This window comes from Gymnoscopelus microlampas, assembly GCF_963454915.1.
Source record: "Gymnoscopelus microlampas genome assembly, chromosome: 4".
NCBI lineage: Eukaryota > Metazoa > Chordata > Actinopteri > Myctophiformes > Myctophidae > Gymnoscopelus > Gymnoscopelus microlampas.
The window spans coordinates 57,068,993-57,087,256 of record NC_139941.1 but is presented as its reverse complement, the minus strand read 5'-3'; the positions used below and the strand labels follow the sequence as shown (position 1 = coordinate 57,087,256).

Genomic DNA, 18,264 nt, shown 5'->3' with positions numbered 1-18,264 from the left:
CTAGCCTACCCGGACGCTCCGTCACTGCACACACACACACACACACACACACACACACACACACACACACACACACACACACACACACACACACACACACACACACACACACACACACACACACACACACACACACACACACTGATTCTAACCTTTCATTATATTATATTATCGGTGGTGTAAAGTAACTAAGTACATTTTAAAAGAACCGGACCAAAACCTTGTTGGGAGCGGTGTGATTACAGACAGGAGATCCAGAACCTCAGGGACCTTTTGAACGGGTTATACACAGAAGCGGCAATTATAAAAACGTATAAAAAACTGCATTTTACCCGTGGCGACGGAGGAACAACATATTGTCACCATGGTGATTTCAGAGTAAACTCGACCCCGTTAGCAGGCCTGTGGCCTTCAGGGAATTTAGGGCTAATTTCTGGTCTAAGTCTGGTCACCATCCGTAGACCCCTTAACAACTAAACCTCCCCCAGTAGTCCAGTCCCTGACTTAAGACACAACATGGACCTGGAGATATCACAGTTATAAGAAGAGCAGAGGACAGAGGGACCTCTTTAATCTACTGGCCTGCTTCAGAAGAAATGTCAACTTGACCACCAACCGTTCAGTGTCCACTTATATGTCACTTGTACCAGTTAAAATACTCAAAAGACTCTCATGAAACGTCGCACCGCGACGCATTGTGAGCTTGTAGATCTGCAATTTTCAAATGATGTATACATTTGAAAACGTGTGAAATGGGACATTCTGCATAATGAGTACTTTCTACTTATGGTACTTTAATTACATTTTGATACCAATACTTGTGTACTTTTACTCAAGTAAATTAAAAATTCTGGACTTACACTTGTAACAAAGTATTTCTACATTGCAGTATTGACACTTTTACTTAAATACAAAATGTGACTACTTTTTCCACCACTGTATATTATATGACATTATATTATATAATGTTATGTTCACAAACATTTAAATCTGTTGAATAAAATGTTTGACAGGAAGATACTTCTAATATGTTTAACATGATGATGATGATGATGATGATGATGATGATGATGATGATTGTTATTTGAAATTGATTTCATCTTTGTTTCCAGTGTTCCATGAGCACATTAAAGTCATTGGCTGTTCAGACACAGTTAAAGACTCATATAAAGAGTGGATGATGTCACTGGATGGTGAAGTGTTGCAGTACGCAGACTTCAACAAAGGGAAGATGGTGTTCACTCAGCCTCCGTTTGTAGATCACATGCCCCTCACAGGAGGTTATGCAGCAGCTGTGGGTGATCAGTACGTCTGCAAAGCCCAGCTGGACTCCATCCGCACTGCCTTGAAGAAACCACCAGTGAAAGGTACATGAATACTATGAACACAATAGTTATTAACTAAAACGGTTGAATATATTTAACATTAATGAAAATGTTTAACCCATTTAATCGGGGAACACATATCTGTCATTTTAGATTCCTTTGGGTGTTCAAAAATAGCAGATCTTAAAGCTCATAGTGCAGCACAGAGTGCCGCGCTAGATGTGCTATTTTTGGGGGGGGGGAATCATGAAAAAAGTTTGAGAACCACTGATATTATAGCAACATATGTTTTTTTTTTTAAACTGTTAAGATTTAGATTTAATCAAACAACAATTTTGCTGACCCCCTGCAGTACCTCTGCGGACCCCCTGTTGAAGACCTCTGATTTAGAATACATTTGTAGAATCCCCCAGAAGCAAATATTTGAGTTACAAATATTTGCTTTAAAAGTATATATTTTATTCAAAGGTTTGCGCAAACTTTCATGATTTAAAAAAAATAGCAGATCTACAAGCTCATAGCGCGTCACAGAGTGCTGTGCTAAATGGGTTAAGCATGTATATTAATCATTTATGTTTTTTATGGTGACATATTTTCTAAATAATATGTATTTTTAGTAAACATGAATATGTGCTCAAGGTGCTTTAATGTTTAATTTATAAATCTATGCATTAGTATCTGCTCTGTACAGCCTGAGCTGTAGGTGAGGTGTAGATGGTACAACTATGTAGATGCAGGAGGAGAGGCTGGGGGGGGGGGGGCAAGAATGTGGACTTTAATAGTCTTTTACATGTGATAATGAGTGACCTCTGAGTTTCACATGTACGCTAGTGAGACACACACACTAACGTAGGCTATATAGTATGTTTTACATACATGAACACACACACTAACATAGACTATATAGTATGTTTTACATACATGAACACACACACACTAACGTAGGCTATATAGTATGTTTTACATACATGAACACACACACTAACATAGACTATATAGTATGTTTTACATACATGAACACACACACTAACATAGACTATATAGTATGTTTTACATACATGAACACACACACACTAACGTAGGCTATATAGTATGTTTTACATACATGAACACACACACACTAACGTAGGCTATATAGTATGTTTTACATACATGAACACACACACTAACATAGACTATATAGTATGTTTTTCATACATGAAGCTCCTCCCATGTGGCTTCCTGCTGTAAATGTAGCTTTGGGGAGGAGGGGGTTAATGAGTGGGGGCCCCGCCCCCACTCATTAACTATTCTATTATTATTTAATTAGCTTCAATGGTTCTTAATCACTTGTCTCATTCACCTGAAGACACTCCCTCGTCTCTCTGTGAGTTGCAGTCAGTGTGTGGGCTGCTAGCAGTGGTGGAAAGTAACTGAGTAGATTTACACACACCAGCCACACACACACACACACACACACACACACACACACACACACACACACACACACACACACACACACACACACACACACACACACACACACACACACACACACACACACACACACACACACACCTATTTTAGACTTTATGTAGTGACATATTTGGCCGATAGGGGGCAGTTAGCCTAGTGTTGATATTATACAGATAGTAATAGAACTGAACATTAATGACATTTTTAAATGTCTATTTCCAGATGGATATGTGCTCTATATGGCTCACCGCTGTGTGTTTAACTCCAGTGAGCTGAAGGACATACAGTACATAGTGTCAGTGAATTTCGATGGTGATGAGATCATCAGGTGGGACAGTAGAGTAGATCAGTGGGTTGGATACACTGAGTTTGGTGTGAAGAACGCAGAGGCCTGGAATAAAGATCCTGGAGAACTGGCTTATAGGAGAGCAGACCGAGAGAGATTCTGCAAACCCAACATTGAGATCTACTACTCCTCTGTTCTGAACAAGAGAGGTGAGCTGATCTCAGAGCAGCACTCAACACTCATCACCTCATAAACTATAACATGACATCATAATAAATCATTCTATTCAGAGATGATTAATGGTGTTAATATTGATCTGATAATGATTATAAAACATCCCTTGGTCTGGGTCGTAGCGTGACGGCTGGCAATGTCAGCCTGACAGCGTGTCGTGGATTCTACTCCCGTTTCCGACGACCTTTACTGCGTGTCACCCCCCCCCCCCCCCCCCCATCTCTCTCCCCATTTCCCTATCCCTCTTTAAAAAAAACAAAGAAACATTCCTCTGTCAATCTCTGTCATTTTAGATTTATTTAGCTATTCAAAAATAGCAGACATACAAGCTCATAGCGCGGCACCGAGTGCCGCGCTATGAGCTTGTAGATCTGCTATTTTTTTTTAAACCGTGAAAATTTGTGCAAATCTTGAATGTATAGATTCTAAAGGGAACATTTGTAACTCAAATCTTTGCTTCTGGGGGTCCCTGGAACAACATATTTGACAAATGTTTGCTTTTAAAATATATATATCTAAAGAGTTACACATATTGTGACGATTTTTGAAAAAATAGCAGATCTACAAGCTCTGCGGCCCTCTGTGCCACGCTATGAGCTTGTAGATCTGCTATTTTTTCATGTAGATCTGAATAGCCAAATAAATCTTAAATGACACAGATGCGTTCCCGGATTGAATGGATTAATATTCTGAGAAACATTTCAGATCCTCTTGATTTATACTGTATCCTAACACGCTGTCACACAGTGGAAATAGCAGATCTACAAGCTCACAACATGTGGTGTCACCATGGTACAGCCAGTATAAATGAAACATATAGATCTATTTCTGAGTGTTTTCACCTACATATAATGACCTTCCTAAAATAGAGACACCAGGATTAATGTTTTTAAATGAACTTTAAAAAGAACCATGCAGGATAAAACACACCTCTATACACTTCATTTACCCTGATTTCATATTTAATTATTGTCTTTACTAGTTTGCTTTGTATGTTTTTAATCACTTTAGTAATATTTTACAGGATTATGTGTGTTGTTTTGTTTGTTTCTACTCATTTGTACTATTTTCATTCAATGATATGGCTCGGTTTATTGTTGTTCATGTAAAGCACTGTGTAACTGTGAATTATTTCATATGTTTAAATTACATTATATAAATGCATTCTACATCGGTATTCTATGAAACGTTGTTCTCTGGTGCCATCTGCTGGCCAAACACTGACATTTACAGTTACAATTTACAATGTAGACATTTATCAGACGCTCTTAATCCAGAGTGATTTACAGTAAGCATGGAAAACACAAGGTAATACATCAAATGCATAGAAATAGTAATCTAGGATCATAAGTAAACCAAGAACCTATCATCAGTCTAAACAGTATACTATCAAACAAATAAATAATCTGTACATTGAATCTATCCAAACTATAGGATGCCAGGTCAACAATGACCTGGAATCTGTCTACATAACATGATATCTAAATTACATTTTAACCTTTGAGTAAGCCTGCAAGGTCATCAAGGCTAGGTCTAGTGCTACAGGCTGAGGTGGAGTCTGAAGAGGTGAGTCTCCAGATTACGGCGGAAGATTGGGAGTGAATCTACAGTTCTGACTGCAATGGAAGTTTATCTCACAGTTTGGGAGCCAGAAGGGAGAAGAGTCTAGGACGTGTGGAGTGTTGTCCAGGGTGTTTTAGGGAAGATTCAGACAGCTTCCCTGTATTGCTGATCTGAGTGAGTGGGAGGGGTTGTAGGGTTGGATCAGTCTTGAAGATATGGGGGTGTCATACAACCTTTGGTTGCTTTGTAGGCCAACATCAGTGTTTAGTACTCACTGTGAGGGCAGCAACTGGGAGCCAATGGAGGGAGAGGAGAACGGGGGAGAGCCGGGAAACGTGAACATTTTGGCTGGTTGAAGACCAAGTGTTTTTCAGCTTTCTGGATCATTTGGATCTCATTTGGATGATATACAATTATTAATGATAATGTTCCTCTGACTGGTAATGATAATACTAATAATGATAATGATAATAATAATCATCTTTTTTTAGGAGTGGAGCCCAAAGTGAGACTGAAGTCAGAGACTCCCCCTCGTCGTGGTGAACACACTCACATGCTGAGGTGCAGCAGCTACGACTTCTATCCTAAAGTGATCCTGGTGACCTGGTGGAGAGGTCAAGAACCTTTGACCTCTGGTCTCTCCTATGCCGATGTGTCTGATGGAGACTGGTACTACCAGTACCACTCCTACCTGGAGTACACACCCAGGTACACACCTAACAGACACCTATACATAGAAATACACACCTCTACTGGTACTACCAGTACCACTCCTACCTGGAGTACACACCCAGGTACACACCTAACAGACACCTATACATAGAAATACACACCTCTACTGGTACTACCAGTACCACTCCTACCTGGAGTACACACCCAGGTACACACCTAATAGACACCTATACATAGAAATACACTCCTCTACTGGTACTACCAGTATCACTCCTACCTGGAGTACACACCCAGGTACACACCTAACAGACACCTATACATAGAAATACACACCTCTACTGGTACTACCAGTACCACTCCTACCTGGAGTACACACCCAGGTACACACCTAATAGACACCTACACATAGAAATACACACCTCTACTGGTACTACCAGTATCACTCCTACCTGGAGTACACACCCAGGTACACACCTAACAGACACCTATACATAGAAATACACACCTCTAGGTAGTGTAACAACGATTCCTACCGAGTCCCGACCATGTTTATCACCAGTCTACTCCAGACACAACCACGCAGCAAGCTCGTCATCGTGCACTCATGACGAACACACACAGAGACCCGCGCGCGAGCGTGTTATATATGAATACACACACAGGAATACGCTTTTACGTGTGTATCTCGTTACTAAGTTTCTTCTGCCTCTTGCCGTCCTATTTTTCCTGCATTGTGGAGGGAATAGTGGAATACACAATAAACACTAGAGCGGAGGAGAGCCCACACTCCTACACAAACATAGTAAAAGTTTTCTTTTCCAAGTGCGTGTGTGTGTGTGTGTGTGTGTGTGTGTGTGTGTGTGTGTGTGTGTGTGTGTGTGTGTGTGTGTGTGTGTGTGTGTGTGTTACAGATCAGGAGAGAAGGTCACATGCATGGTGGAACATCCCAGCCTGACCGCGCCTATCAAGATAGACTGGGGTCAGTTACTGTATTCTACTGTAATCTACTGTAATCTACTGTAGTGTACTGTAATCTACTGTATTGTAATGTAAGTGTTACACTAAACTCTGTTTTAACACATTTCCTGCCATTGACGTAGATCTACGTCGATTAAATTATTATTATTTTTTAAATTCCATAATGATCTTTGTTTACTAATGGCTGCAGGTACATTTATAGAATTTATAAAATGTATGAATGTAAAGTATGAGAAGAGTCCTGAGAGATGGAACTGGTCTTATATAAATGCTGCATTAATATCAATAGTAATGGTCTAGTGGTTAGAGTGTCTGTCCTAAGATGGGGAGGTCTGGGTTCGATCCCCGGTTGGGTCGTACCAAAGACTATCAAAGTGGGACCCAATGCCTCCCTGCTTGGTACTACTTGGTTGGGGGGGTAAGTCTCTGTGACTAGAGTCACATGAAAGGTTGGCACCGATTGCCGCACTACGAGCTTGTAGATCTGCTATTTTTCTTGAACATTTGTGCAAATCTTTGAATATATATATATATTTTTTAACAAAAAAGAGAAGTCAAAAACTCTGCAAGTCTAAACTCTTCTGAAAAACTAATGTTGCTATAATATCAGTGGTGCTCAAACCTTTTCTTGTCAAGGACCCCCACAATTACTGCTGATCCCCATCAAATCCCCCCCAGAAGCAAAGATTTGAGTTAAAAAAAGTTTTTTTAAAACATAATTATACAGTAAATGATTTCAAAGATTTGCAAAAATGTTCACGCTTTTTCAAAAATAGCAGATCTGCTATTTTTGAAAAGCCAAAGTATAAAATAATGCTTATAGCTCAAATCCAAAATGACACAGATGACTCCATGTCAGAGTCAGTGAAGAACAAGGTGTTTTAATCTACTGTAATAATATATCATATCATTAATATAATATAATATTTGTATTGTTAGATTTCTCCATGTCAGAGTCAGTGAAGAACAAGGTGGCCATGGGAGCATCAGGTCTGGTTCTGGGTCTGGTCTTGTTCCTGTCTGGATTCATCTACTTCCAGTGGAAGAAACGAGGTGATTAACATGTTTAATTAACATGTTTAATTAACATGTTTCATTAATTATTATACTACCAGTGGAAGAACCGAGGTGATTAACATGTTTAATTTACATGTTTCATTAACATGTTTCATTAATTATTATACTACCAGTGGAAGAAATTAGGTCAGATCAACAGAGGATCACATGACATGTGGAACCCTCACAGAAATGCAAACAAACAAACATGTAAAGCCACAACCTAAACTGGTTTATATTGGTTTAGAACCTTAACCGGTTTAGACCAGTTTAGACGACCTAGTTAGAGGTCAAAGTGTGTTCTATGTTGTCACATTTAGCTTTAATACATCAGTGTTACATTTAGTCCTAAATAAGAGTCAAATGTTCACATTAGTTCTGATGCAACATGTGACCCTGATGACTGAACCCTAATGTTGTTGTGTTGTTGTGTTATTGTGTTGTGTGTACATTAATGCATTTTATGGAGAAATACACACAATACAGTACATAGGATTTATTTGTGTGTCTGTTTTAACTGTCTCTTCTTCTTCTATCAGGTCGTATACTGGTGCCGACAACCAATGACGATCTTTAGACTCCTCCCACACACCCAGGTTCACTTCCTCTTTCTTTTTACTAAACTTTGTTTTTTGTTTTATGTATAAAAGTGTATAAAACTAAAAACATACATAAAACAACATGCTTGTGTAAGAAGTGAAACAACTTGCCCTTGTAAACCATCCTGGTCGTGTGAATTCACATTATCATGTGTCTTCTGCTTCATTTATCATAATAATGAATCTAATAATCAAATTTAATAATCAAATGATTTGTTGTATCAGACAACACTGATGACAATGTGGTCAGATGGGGGGGGGGGGGGGGGTAGTTAGTTTGGACTGATCATCATCGATCAAATATAAACATGTTTTACATGACACAGGAGTTTAGATCCCATAGCCTGAGAGGACGTTTGGGTAATTCAGTCAGGAAATGAAAGAAATTGAAGGAAATGAAGGAAATTCAGTTCAGTGAAGAGACGACACAATGCAGCCAAACTCCGAACCAATCATTTGAACACAACATTTCAGTGAACTGAACACAATGATTCAGTTCATTGAAAACACTGATCATTCCATCACTATCAGGATCAAAGACAGAACCTTGTGGTCCAAAGGAGAGTGTTCTACCAACTGAGCTGCCCTTCCTACTAAGATACACTATTGACAAAGTATTGGTCAAATGTTGTTTGAATGGACTGAGTTGTTTCTACTTTGATGGTTACTATAGTTGCAGGGAGGCTGCTGGGAGGTTAGGTTTTTAACTAGTTTACTAATAACTTGTTCAAGATCTATTAACTATTTATAGCATCGTTTTAAATCATTAAATCATTAACCACTAACAAACATTTACCAAGTCATGAATAACACATTAACTAATAATTTGGGAATGATTAATTCACTATTATAAGGTAGGGTTATTCTAAAGTGTTAACATGTTCACACAGTTAATACATTCTGATTCTTATTGGTTTATTGTCTTTTCACAGAACACCTGGGTGTGTTTTCAGAGAAGCAGAGAGTCATCGCTGCTGGTGGAGAGAGGAGGAAATACATGTGTGTCCATTCAGCTTTTAAATACTCATAACAGCAGCACAATGATGACATCATCAACCTTTTTCACAGATGTGTCTTTTAAACAATTAAAAATGCTAATTGATTAGCCAAGGCTAACGATAATTAGTGTGTAGACTTGTGGAGTCTTTTTCGTCAAGGTCGACGTGGTTTTGAGGTGAGGTTAGGGTTAAGGTTAGGTTTGTAGACATAGTTTTAGTGAGGTTAAAGTCATTTATTATGTAATCATTTATAATGTGTGATAATTAATGTGTTACGATCGTCATGACATCAGTCCCTGTGATGGGTGGACCTGATCCTCTAGGGATCTGGGGTGATGGGTGGACCTGACCCTCTAGGGGTCTGGGGTGATGGGTGGACCTAGACCCTCTAGGGGTCTGGGGTGATGGGTGGACCTAGACCCTCTAGGGGTCTGAGGTGATGGGTCCACCCAAATTAGACAATGGTGGGCTGCCATAGTCTAGGAAATTAATGGGAAACACTGATGACATGCAATCATTTATGTTAAGTAATGATTTATATGTAATAATTATGTAATCATTTGCAATATGTAATCATGAGCAGGGAAGCAGATCTTAATTTAAGGGGGAACCACAAAAAAAATGACTTTCTGGAGGGAACATCAATAATATCACCAACATAGAGTTAACGCTTGGATTTTAAACAAACTAATAATGTTCACAATGATTACAGTTTGTCTGACATTTAGCATTAAATAAACACCAAATCCATTTTCAATATATAAAACAAACTAATGTCAACAATAACAAAAAGGTCGTTCAAGCTTTACTAAAGTAAAGAACAAAATATGTGTCTAATTCAGACAGTTTAGATATTCCTTGGTCAGTATTATTTATCTTTATGTTGTTCAGCTCCACTGTTGTGTTTCTATCGTTCATATTGGCTGAACTTCACTCATTAAACTAGTTAACAGCTCTGTGATGATGTGATGATGATGAAGATGATGAAGCTTGTGGATGTATTTATTTGGTAGTTGTTGATGATCAGGACACACGGGTGCCAAAAACAAAACCTTGAAATATGTATTTTAAATGATATAATTTATTTCTAAATACTTTATTGTGTCAGACATGTCCCCTCTTTCTCCCTGGGATCTGCACCCCTGACCATGAATGGTTTGAAGTTTAGCCGTTAGATTGTGGGTTTCATTTGCTTGGTTTGAATATCAATAAAAGAAGCAGAAACATTGTGTCACATTGAGTCACTTTGACTTCCACAAGGTCACACCAAACCCACTATTTACAATTTACAATACTTTCTACTTTTACTCCACTACATCTCAGAGGCAAATATTGTACTTTTACTCCACTACAATATTTGAAAACTTGAGTTACTAGTTACTTTACAGATATACATTATGACATTATGAAACATACATTAACCACTTCAGCCCTGTTTTATACATAGGCTATTTGAAAATAGCAGATCTACAAGCTCACAACGCGTCGCATCGCGACGCGTTGTGAGCTTGTAGATCTGCTATTTTCAAACATGTTAGTACTTTTACTTTTGGTACTTTAAGTACATTTTGATGCCACTACTTTTGTACTTTTACTCAAGTAGATTTTGAATTCTGGACTTTTACTTGCAACAGAGTATTTCTATATTGCAGTATTGGTACTTTTACTTAAGTAAAGAATTTGAGTACTTTTTCCACCACTGCCAAGAACAAACCTTTGTTTACCATGTTGATGATGAAGGGACTCAGACTTTAAATAAACGTAGCTTTTTTTCCTTTAGGTTAAGATCTGCGTCTACACGCCCCGTTTACAAACATATCTCTGTCTACACAGCAACGTATTAAGACGGTAAAAACACAGCTGTCATCACAAGACTGTCTATTTACAGTGCTCAACAACTGCAGACAGACACATATATCTTATTAAAGATTCATCTTTGTCATTTTGAAAAGAAGATAATGATAATGTCTTAAAATATACAGTAGCGCCCGGTCTGTGCTCTTCTTTGGATTTCTCAATAAAATGATACATTGAGCAGTGAGCACATCCAAAAACAGGGCATCATGTTTTTAGATAAATAAGTGTTTTAATCCCGTCTGTGGACGATTCTGTTGGAAATTCCCAATGGTCAGTAGTGACGAAGCACATCTGGAATTACACTAAATGTAAACAGGAAGTAAATGAGGGGTGGGGGGGGGTGGGGGGGGGCAGACGGGATTAAAACACTTCTTTATCGAAAAATATGGATTATTACATTGCACTAGAACCCTGTAGAGTGAGTTAACATTTGTGGCAGAGGGTAAGCACCTTTTATTTTGCATTTGAACATGTTAGGATACCCTACGGGCTAGGGGCTGAAAGTCCAGTAGGAAATGGGGGGATGGTAGCTACGACTCTCGTAGATTGAAAATGTCAGAATCATAAAATACGTTTACGCGAGTCGTATTCTACGTCTAACTGTATAGATGGTTTACAGACAAACTACCATAGGCTAGTCTACTTCAGAACCACCAGAGACGCAGGGCATCACCGGCTGGCTCCTGTCCAATGAGCAGCTCTCCACCTGGATTCCACACTGTCCCACAACTACTCACTATTAAATGATGATTATTGAATTATAGAAACAAGAGGAGGCTCACACACTGACACAACATATTGTATTGTCTCTGGACTTCATTGCTGGCATCTCACACCTGGCTGTAACTTTTGGTAAAGCCTTTTCTGTCAAGAGCACAAACCTTCCTACCTTATTGATGTTTTATTATAGAATGCTGATAGAATGAACACATCAGCTGTCGGGGTGCTGGGTTTAAAGAGGATCATGAAATAAACCACCTGGCTCTCATTGAATTCAAGTCATTTGTCAGGGTTTCCTTTGCCTTCCAGTGCGTAACGCAAAAAGAATCCATTAGAGGTTGACATCACATGATTTAACTACAAACACATGAACATGCCTCCATGTTTAACTGCAGGTTTTACAAACATTGATTCTTTCACATGAATTCAAATCATTTGAGATTTAATTTGATTAGATTTTGGTAAAAGATATACGAGCAAAATCACAAAACAACTTAAACCCAGGATAACACATTAAAGCGTAATGAAACACTTGTTTACAATGTGTTCCTGCAGCATAACTAAACATAAATAGTCCAATAAATGTATTTGAATTCAAATGATTTGCGAAATCTAAACTAAACAGTCAGATGACCTCTGCACAGCAGGGGGTCTGACAGGACACACTGAGTTAATGATATTTACAATGTTTAGGTTTGTCTGTTTATCTGATTTAATGTTGATGTGTTAAAATAGACAACACTACACACACACACACACACACACACACACACACACACACACACACACACACACACACACACACACACACACACACACACACACACACACACACACACACACACACACACACACACACACACACACACACACACACACGCACACACACACACACACACACACAGCGGTGCCTCCTTACCCCCTGGGATCTGCGCCCCTGATCATGAATGGTTTGAAGTTCAGATGTTAGATTTTGGCTTTAATTTGCTTGGTTTGAATGGAATGTCACAATATCAATAAAGGAATAAGAAACATAATTGGGCCTCATGTTTTCTTACATTTCACTCATACAATACTGTCTGTTAAAAATCTTTACTTCTGGGTGTTCTACAAATGTCTATTTTTTTTTTATTTTTTTTTAATGTATGCATGTTGCTATAATATCAGTGGTTCTCAAACTTTTTCATGTCAAGGACCACCCAAAATGATATGTATTTGGCCATGGACCCCATCTCAAAATATTTTGTTCCAGGGACCCCCCGAAGCAAAGATTTGAGTTACAAATGTTCCCTTTAATATATTATGTTCAAATATTTGCACAAACTTGCGCGATCTAAAAACATTGCAGATCTACAAGCTCATAGCGCTATGAGCTTGTAGATCTGTTATTTTTGAATAGCCAAAGTATAAAATAATGGTTAAATCGGTTACAGAGATGCGTTCCTGGTTTTAATAGGTTAATCCATTCTGTATGCTGCAACTCTAGTAAAGGCTTGATACTTATAGTTGCGCGTGGTGTCGCGCACCGACAATGGCAGATCTACAAGCCCACAACGTGTTGCAGCACGATGCGCTGTGAGCTTGTAGATCGGCTATTTACGCCACACGACACCACGCGCAACGAAGCATATCAAGACAAGCCAAACCCGGCTGCACATGTCCAGACCAGTGGTCTGTCTTCATCTGAGAAAACTAAGTATTATATAGACTACTGGTCATGTATATCTTATGTTAGTAAGTAAGTATGTATGCAAGTAGGGGCCCACTTAAAATACCACTTATAGTACAAATATTACGTTATAGTGCAAAATGGAGAGTCATGTGAGTTAACGTGAGTTATGCTTTGTGTTTCCATCCCCCCTGTTTTAATTCTTTCCATAAAGCCCCAAAATCCAGCTCCTTTTTTTGCGAAATAAAGATTTTTTTCAAATGTGTTTCCATTCAGGGCTTAATGCGCAAAATCTTAAATGTGCATAAAAAGTGGTTGATGGAAACCCCACCCAGCCAATCACTACTCAATACCTTGCAGATTAAACTTTGACATAGCTTCATAGACTTGTTTGAAATCACTGTGATCAGCGTTTTGTAAATTCATTACTTCATTAATTCTGGGTCAGGTGGTAGGAGCTGAAGTAAAAAACAGGTATAGTTATGAAAAGTTGTGGGTGTGTCCATCTTCCTCCTTATAATAATAATAATAAGAATAGCCAATGAGGGGGAAATAGCACCATGACGGTTACATGTCGCCTTTCCGACGTTAACGAACCCTATACCTAACCCTCACCCTAACCCTAACCGCACGCGGAAGCCACTAGTCGGAGTGGCGAGATGTCGGCATGGAAGACGGTTACCACCATGACACCCATTAAGGGAAGATGTAATCTCTCAAGACAGGTTCAGAGCTCTGCAGCTGAGTCTGTCGGCAACTCCTGTTACAACGTGTAGAGTTAAAAGGCATATGGCTGAGACTGTTTTGCAGATTAGCAGTTCCGTCTGTGAACAGCTAATCTCCGGCACCATTGGCTTGATCGCAGCGAAACCGTGCACACAAACTCCCTGGATGCCAGAGTAATAATAATAATAATAATAAACTTTATTTGTATAGCACATTTCATGACATGAAATGCAGCGCAAAGTGCTTTACAGAGCAAGAATACAGTTACAGTTACAACCAATTTAACAATAAAGCAAACAAAAAATAAAATAATATAAAAGCAAAAGCATAAAACATTAAAATAGGCAATACAGTGAGGACTTAAAAATCAACCAAAGAGTCAGCTAAAAGCAAGAGTGAAGAAATAGGTCTTGAGCTGTGCTTTAAAGCTATCGACAGAGGCTGCCTGTTTTAGGTGTAATGGGAGTTTATTCCACACTGTTGGTCCGTAAAAGCAGAATGCTGCTTCACCGTATTTTTTATATGTCATTTTAGGCACCTCGAGTAGGTCAGCACTTGAAGACCTGAGGGTCCGGTTTGGAACATGTCTCTCTAGGCAGTCATAGAGGTAGGAAGGTGCCAGACCATTTAGAGCTTTATAAACTATTAAAAGAATTTTAAAATCAATCCTAAAAACAACCGGGAGCCAGTGTAGTGAAGCTAGAACTGGAGTGATATGTTCTCTCATTCTAGTTTTAGTTAAAATTCTGGCTGCCGCATTTTGAACAAGTTGTAATCTGTCAGTTGTTTTCTTAGGCAGGCCAGAGTAGAGTGCATTGCAGTAATCAAGCCGAGAGAAAACAAAAGCGTGGATCAGCGTTTTTGCGTCGTCTAACGACAGATAGTCTCTAATTCGCGCAATATTTCTAAGATGAAAGAAAGCAATCTTGGTGACATGATTAATGTGTGCATTAAAATTCAATTCAGAATCGATAATAACCCCCAGGTTCTTTACTGTGGTGTTACTTTCTACAGCCAGGTTACCAAGTCTACTTATTATTGATTCTCTCTGCTCACTGGAGCTAACCTGACCCTGCCAGAGGTGGCGGTATTGAGTAACCAGGTTCCTCAAGACAGCTACATCTGAGATCGCTCAAGGGGTTGAGCTAACACCGTACCGCTCCCGGTACGGACCAATCAGCGTGAGCTAAGGGCGTGATCTGGGCAAAAACGGATGTGACGCCATATAGACGCGTCTGTTGTTTTGTAGTTTCTTCACTAGTCAACATGGCCGCTACCATGAGCAACACCGATATGACGATAGATGCTGCAATAACATTAGTTATTTCTCAACTGGACAATATTTCTTCTTTGAAAGAAGAGCAAAGTTTGGCACTGAAGGCTTTTCTGCGTGGAAAAGATGTTTTTGCTCTCCTCCCGACTGGCTTCGGCAAGAGTTTAATTTACCAACTAGCTCCACTGGTAGCGAAAGAACTGGGGACGAAGCCGAAGCCTATATTGATCGTCGTATCTCCTTTGACTGCCCTCGTAGCAGATCAAATCAAAGAGGCTACGAATCTGGGACTCTATGCTGCGCAACTCGTAGATAATGCAGCACACACCGACATCCTCGACGGCCGATGTCAGCTGGTCTTTGGTAGCCCGGAGACGTGGTTACTGGAAGATAAATGGCGTGATATGCTTTCCTCACAAGTGTATCGTGAAAACCTACTGGGCATTGTCGTCGATGAAGTTCACGTCGCATACAAATGGTAAGCTAAACGCCGTTAAATGGCTGTATAGTGTAATTGTTACACTACACATACACTGTAATGTTAAACTGTAAAACAAAACAGAGCAGCGTGTTACGGTTACAGTAGTTCAAAGACGAAGTGTTTGTAACATTTATGTTTTATTTAGGTCAAACATTATATTATAAACAATAAGCTAACACACACAAACAGACCAAATGTTAAACACAGATCTTACTCTAACTGTATTGTTGTAATGCAACTATGCACGTTACTATTGCTGCTACCTAGACTCAATGTAGGATTTCTTTTTCTTTCAACCAGGGGACTGGGAGCAAACGGAAAGCCAGCCTTCAGAGAAGCCTTTTCCAGGCTGAATGAACTAAGATCCATAGTCAAAGAAGGTGAGTTTTGAAACACATGATGCTACATGATTAAATACATGATTAATTAATATCAATCCATAAAAGGGGGCTGCATTGTGCTGCTACCTGAGGGGGTTAATGTTGGGGGGGGGGGGGGGGGGGGTTGTGTGTGCATTGGGCTGGTTAGGTTAATCCCCCTATTTTTAATGTTAGGGGGAGGGGTGTGTTGTGCTGGCAACTTGGGCAGGCTGTTAACCCCCCTGTTTAGCCAGGTTAGGGGGAGGGGTGTTTACACTACAGGTACAGGAGCAGATCATAGAAGTTGGTGCTGTCCAAGTGTAGTTATTTGTCATGTAAAGAAAATACAGTATGATATGTGGAAATGTCAGTCTTTACCTGAAGCTACCCGATAACATAAATAACCTAATTATTTCCCCTTTATAACACTATAGAAAGTGTAGCCTACAGCAGTTCTTCATTAATGCTTCTTTGCTGATATATGTGCACTTATTGTCTTTCAGGTTTACCTGTTTTAGCGTTGACAGCATCTGCTGATAACAAGAACAGAGGCCGTGTGACCAGGATGCTGAATATGGAGGAGGCAACTCTCGTGACTGTTAGCCCAAACAGGAGAAACATCCGGCTGGGACTGAGTCGGGTTCCTGCTGATAACTTGAACTGTATGGACTGGGTAGTAAAGGAGGTCAAAGATAAGGGTCTATCAATGTCTCCCATCATAATCTATTGCAGAACACTGAAGTTAGTTGGGAGAGTGTTCACCTATCTTAAAGCAGAATTGGGAGAAGATGCTTGGGTTAACAGAGACCAGGATCAGAAGGCTGAGAACCACCTTATAGGAATTTTCCACAGCAACACACTGTCAAAGTACAAAGACAGAGTTTTGGCCTCCTTTAGTGGAGAGGGAGAGGGGAGCTGCCGAGTGGTTGTTGCAACAACAGCTCTTGGGATGGGCTTGAATTTCCCTAATGTTTCTCATGTTGTAATGTATGGTTTGCCAGAGGATGTTGAAGACATTGTTCAAAAAGTTGGAAGGGCTGGCAGAAATGGGTTACAGTCACATGCAATTTTGTATGCTATAAAAAAAACTGTAAGTGCTGGTCCAGAAGTGAAAGAACTGATACACACTGGCACTAAGAGCTGCTTTAGAAAAGCACTGTACGGCCATTTTGAAAACCAGCCAACAAGTGTAGAGCCAGGGCATGTCTGCTGCAGCTATTGCCACTCTGTATGTTCATGTGCAGGTGAAGATTGTGACGAGCCTAGCCCCAAACATGAGGTAATAGAACAAGATGCTGGCATGCAAGGGAAATGTAGAGTGGTAACACAAGAGGACAAATCTCTTATCGGGGAAATGTTAGAGGAGTATATGAGTTGTTTAGAAAAAGACACAGCACATGTCTACACTAGCAAGTCAGCATGTACTGGTTTCAGTGCTGAGCTCATTGATGCAGTAGTAGAACGCTGCACACACATATTTGACTTGTCTTACATTCTTAGAAACCTTCCCGTATTCAGAAAAAAACATGCAAGAGAAATTCTGCTAATCATCAATGAAGTCTTTGGTGACATTGAGGATGTAGAGCCTTCTTCTCAAGAGGATAGCTTCACTGAGCCAGACATCGATTATACAGGGTATTTTGATGAAGATGATGAGGACTTTGAAATGGGAACACAGCACAGCAGCTCAGAATCGTCTGACGAATAAGCAGTTGGCCATTAAAGGCTCTTATAAGACTCACATTGGTTGTCAATTAAAGCTGTGGAATATTTAGTTGACTGAATGCTCATGATTAAAATGGTTTTGTATGTAATTTGAACATAAGCAAGTGATTAAAAGTTTGTCGCTGCAAAAAATCTGGTGTCGTTTCTTTTCCAGGTATGCAAATATATCACTTTTAGATTGATAACCTTTTATCACAAAATAAGTACATCATTGTTTTACATCTGTCCTGGTACTGTATGTCACCCTTTTCACTATGCATGATGACTCTTAATCCCTGCTTTTCTCCC

The 18,264-nt window shown here is 39.5% G+C and overlaps 2 protein-coding genes across 2 annotated transcripts in view; one reads left to right on the top strand and one right to left on the bottom strand.

Moving 5' to 3' along the window:
- LOC311044154 (mediator of RNA polymerase II transcription subunit 27-like) overlaps nt 1-18,264 on the bottom strand; it is a gene marked incomplete at its 5' end in the record, with an annotated part of 192,628 nt that overhangs the window by 119,738 nt on the left and 54,626 nt on the right. The window lies entirely within an intron of this gene.
- Nucleotides 1,181-17,959, top strand: LOC311043232 (putative ATP-dependent DNA helicase Q1; the record flags this gene model as incomplete). The annotated part of the gene is made up of 5 exons (XM_084054408.1): nt 1,181-1,360; nt 3,161-3,275; nt 15,388-15,889; nt 16,193-16,272; nt 16,755-17,959. The coding sequence occupies 5 exons, from the start codon at nt 1,181-1,183 to the stop codon at nt 17,957-17,959; spliced, it is 2,082 nt and encodes a 693-aa protein (XP_083910534.1).